At 54.2% G+C, this 2,614-nt stretch overlaps 2 protein-coding genes across 2 annotated transcripts in view; one reads left to right on the forward strand and one right to left on the reverse strand.

The window, feature by feature from the left end:
• Positions 1-1,152, forward strand: EAH_00048720 (hypothetical protein, conserved; the record flags this gene model as incomplete). The annotated part of the gene is made up of 1 exon (XM_013394455.1): positions 1-1,152. A coding segment is annotated over one exon (1,152 nt), but the record flags the coding sequence as incomplete, so codon positions are not given.
• Positions 1,153-1,970: 818 nt separating this feature from the next.
• Positions 1,971-2,614, reverse strand: part of EAH_00048730 (hypothetical protein, conserved) — a gene marked incomplete at both ends in the record, with an annotated part of 3,402 nt that continues 2,758 nt past the window's right edge. Inside the window, 2 exons of the mRNA XM_013394456.1 lie at positions 1,971-2,143; positions 2,356-2,526. Of these exons, the coding sequence (XP_013249910.1) occupies positions 1,971-2,143; positions 2,356-2,526 (344 nt within the window). The remainder of the gene's footprint in view (positions 2,144-2,355; positions 2,527-2,614) is intronic.

Genomic DNA, 2,614 nt, shown 5'->3' on the forward strand with positions numbered 1-2,614 from the left:
GCTGCTGCTGCTGCTGCTGCCAACTCAGCAGACGTCAGTCTGCAGCAGGAAGACACATTCAAGCGTCTCTCTGCCCAGGATGAGGCGCTGCAGCAGCCACATGAACAGCAGCAGCAGGAGCAGCAGCAGGAGAACGAGCAGCAGCAGCAGCAGCAGCAGCAGCAGCAGCTGACGGAGCCGCAGCAGCTGCAGCAGCAGCTGCAGCAGGAAGAGCAGTCTCTGTTGCCGCTGCAGCAGGAAGAAGCGCCTGAGGATGAAGGAGGTGCGCTGCTGCTGCGGAGTGCTGCTGCTTTTCAGCAGCACTGGCAGCAGCAGCTGCAGCAACTGCAGCAGCAACTGCACAATATGGGTAAGGAGCAGCAGCAGCAGCAGCAAGTAATAGAGCTAGAGAATCGCTCCGAAGCAGCTATAAGAAAGGCTGTGCTGCTGCTGCAGCAGCAGCGGGACAGTCGGCAGCAGGAGCTGCAGCAGCAGCAGCAGCAGCAGCAACAAGCGCAGCAGGAGCACGATGAATCAGAGAATCGGTTTGTATCAATTCAGTCAGAAGCAGCAGCAGCAGCAGGAGGAGCGGAGATGCTGCAGCGGCGGCTGCAGCAGACGCACGTGAAGAAGCAGCAGCTGCAGCAGCAGCAGCAGCAGAAGCACTCGCTGCTCTTCTCCCTCAGCAAGACAGAGTATAAGGCAAGGCAGCTGCAGCAGCTGCTGCAGCAGCTCAAGCAGCAGCATCAACAAGAGATAGACAGATTAAGAGAGGAGGAGCTGCTGCTCTCTCTTGCTACACGCTTTAGAGTAAGCAAAATTAGCAGCAGCAGCATCACGGGTCTGACTGTCCCTGATCAGCGCCCTGCTGCTGCTGCTGCTGCAGCAGCAGCAGACGGAAGGACGGGCATGGGTGCTGCTGCTGCTGCTGCAGCAGCAGACAGCGGCCTCCTCGCTGCAGAAGCAGAAGGCGCTTCAATCGTGCAGGTAGAGCTGCCACAGCACCTGCAGCAGCAGCAGCAGCAAAGTGGTGCTGCTGCTGCAGCAGCAGCAGCAGCAGAACAGTCGGAATCAGCAGAGCTGCTGTGGCAGCAGCTGCTGCAGCAATCTCAAGCCAGCGATCGTCATGCTGCATTTGTGCTGCAGCGAATTCGGGAGGTTTGCCTCCCCTAAACCCTAAACCCTAAACCCTAAACCCTAACTGGCGCAAACCCTAAACTCTCAGCAACACCGGGGCCCTCCTTGCTGCTGCTTGCTGCAGCAACAGCTTCTCCTTTGCTACAGCCACATGACTGCCTCTAGCTAGCCAGCAGCTAGCTGCTCCTGCAGCAGCAGCAGCAGCGGCAGCGCATCAGCAGCAGCGGCACTCTTTACTGAGTTCTTGAGTAGCAAAGAGGCAGGCATGGGATGCACCAGTGTAGTTAGTTAGCTAGCTAGCTAGCTAGCTAGTTAGCTAGCTAACTAACTAACTAACTAGTAGGGTAGCTAGCTGTATAGCTAGACACGTGGGTGGCTAGATAGACATATATATATATATATTTGAATAGACAGCTAGCTAGCTAGCTAGCTATATATATATAAGTATATGGATAGACAGCTAGCTAGCTAGCTGTCTATCTCCACATATACATATGAATAGGTAGATAGGTAGCTAGGTAGCTAGCTAGCTTGCTGGAGGCGTGCAGATAGCTAGCTCGCGAAGATAGATGAATAGATATATATATATATATATATATATATAGCTAGATAGATAGATAGCTAGCTAGATAGCTGCATAGACAGACAGACATAAGTAAGCATATAGATAGATTGAGAGACAGCTAACTAGCTAGCTAGATAGATAGAAGTTGTATAGAGGAGCGTAGCAGGGTCTGCTGCTCTGCATGCGGATGGACCCAAATCCCCACACCAACAGCAGCAGCAACTGCAGCAGCAACAACTGCAGCAGCAGCAAATGCAGCAGCTCCTTGCTGCTTGCAGCTCAGCTAGTGCTACTCCGCCTCCCTCTTAAAGCTCTCCTCCACATTGCTGCTGCTGCTGCTGCTGCTGCTGCTGCTGGTGCTGCTGCTGCTTTGCACTACAACTGGCGGCTCACAGAACCTGCGGGCCTGAGCTGCTGCAGCAAGAGTGCTGCTGCCGCATGCATCCAAAGTACGAGCTGCCGCTGCAGCAACAGCAAACAAAGCAACACAATGCTCAACTGTATTTGCTGCTGCAGCAGCAGTGGCAGCAGCAGACAGCGGCAGCAGCAGACAGCTGCAGCAGCAAGCAGCGGCAGCTGCAAACAGCGGCAGCAGCAGACAGCTGCAGCAGCAAACAGCGGCAGCTTCTGCTTCTGCTGTACAAGCAGCAGCAGCAGCAGCAGCAGGAACATACCTTTTGCTTCTTCCCTCTTCTTTTTGATTTGCTGCAGCTGCTGCAGCATGCCTCGCCGTTGCTGCAGCGCCTTCAGCAGCTGCTGCCGCTGCTGCTGCTGCTCTTCCCAATGAAAGAAGACAGCAGAGAGCAAAAACCCTAACTTCCGCAGCACGAACTCTGCCTTTATAACTGCATGCAAACCCCCAAAACCCTAAACCCTAAACCCTAAACCCTCAGTTGCAGACACAAGTGCTCTACGGACTAGGGTTTAGGGTTT

Source organism: Eimeria acervulina, genomic scaffold, assembly GCF_000499425.1.
Source record: "Eimeria acervulina Houghton genomic scaffold, Eah_scaff775, whole genome shotgun sequence".
Classification (NCBI taxonomy): Eukaryota; Apicomplexa; class Conoidasida; order Eucoccidiorida; family Eimeriidae; genus Eimeria; species Eimeria acervulina.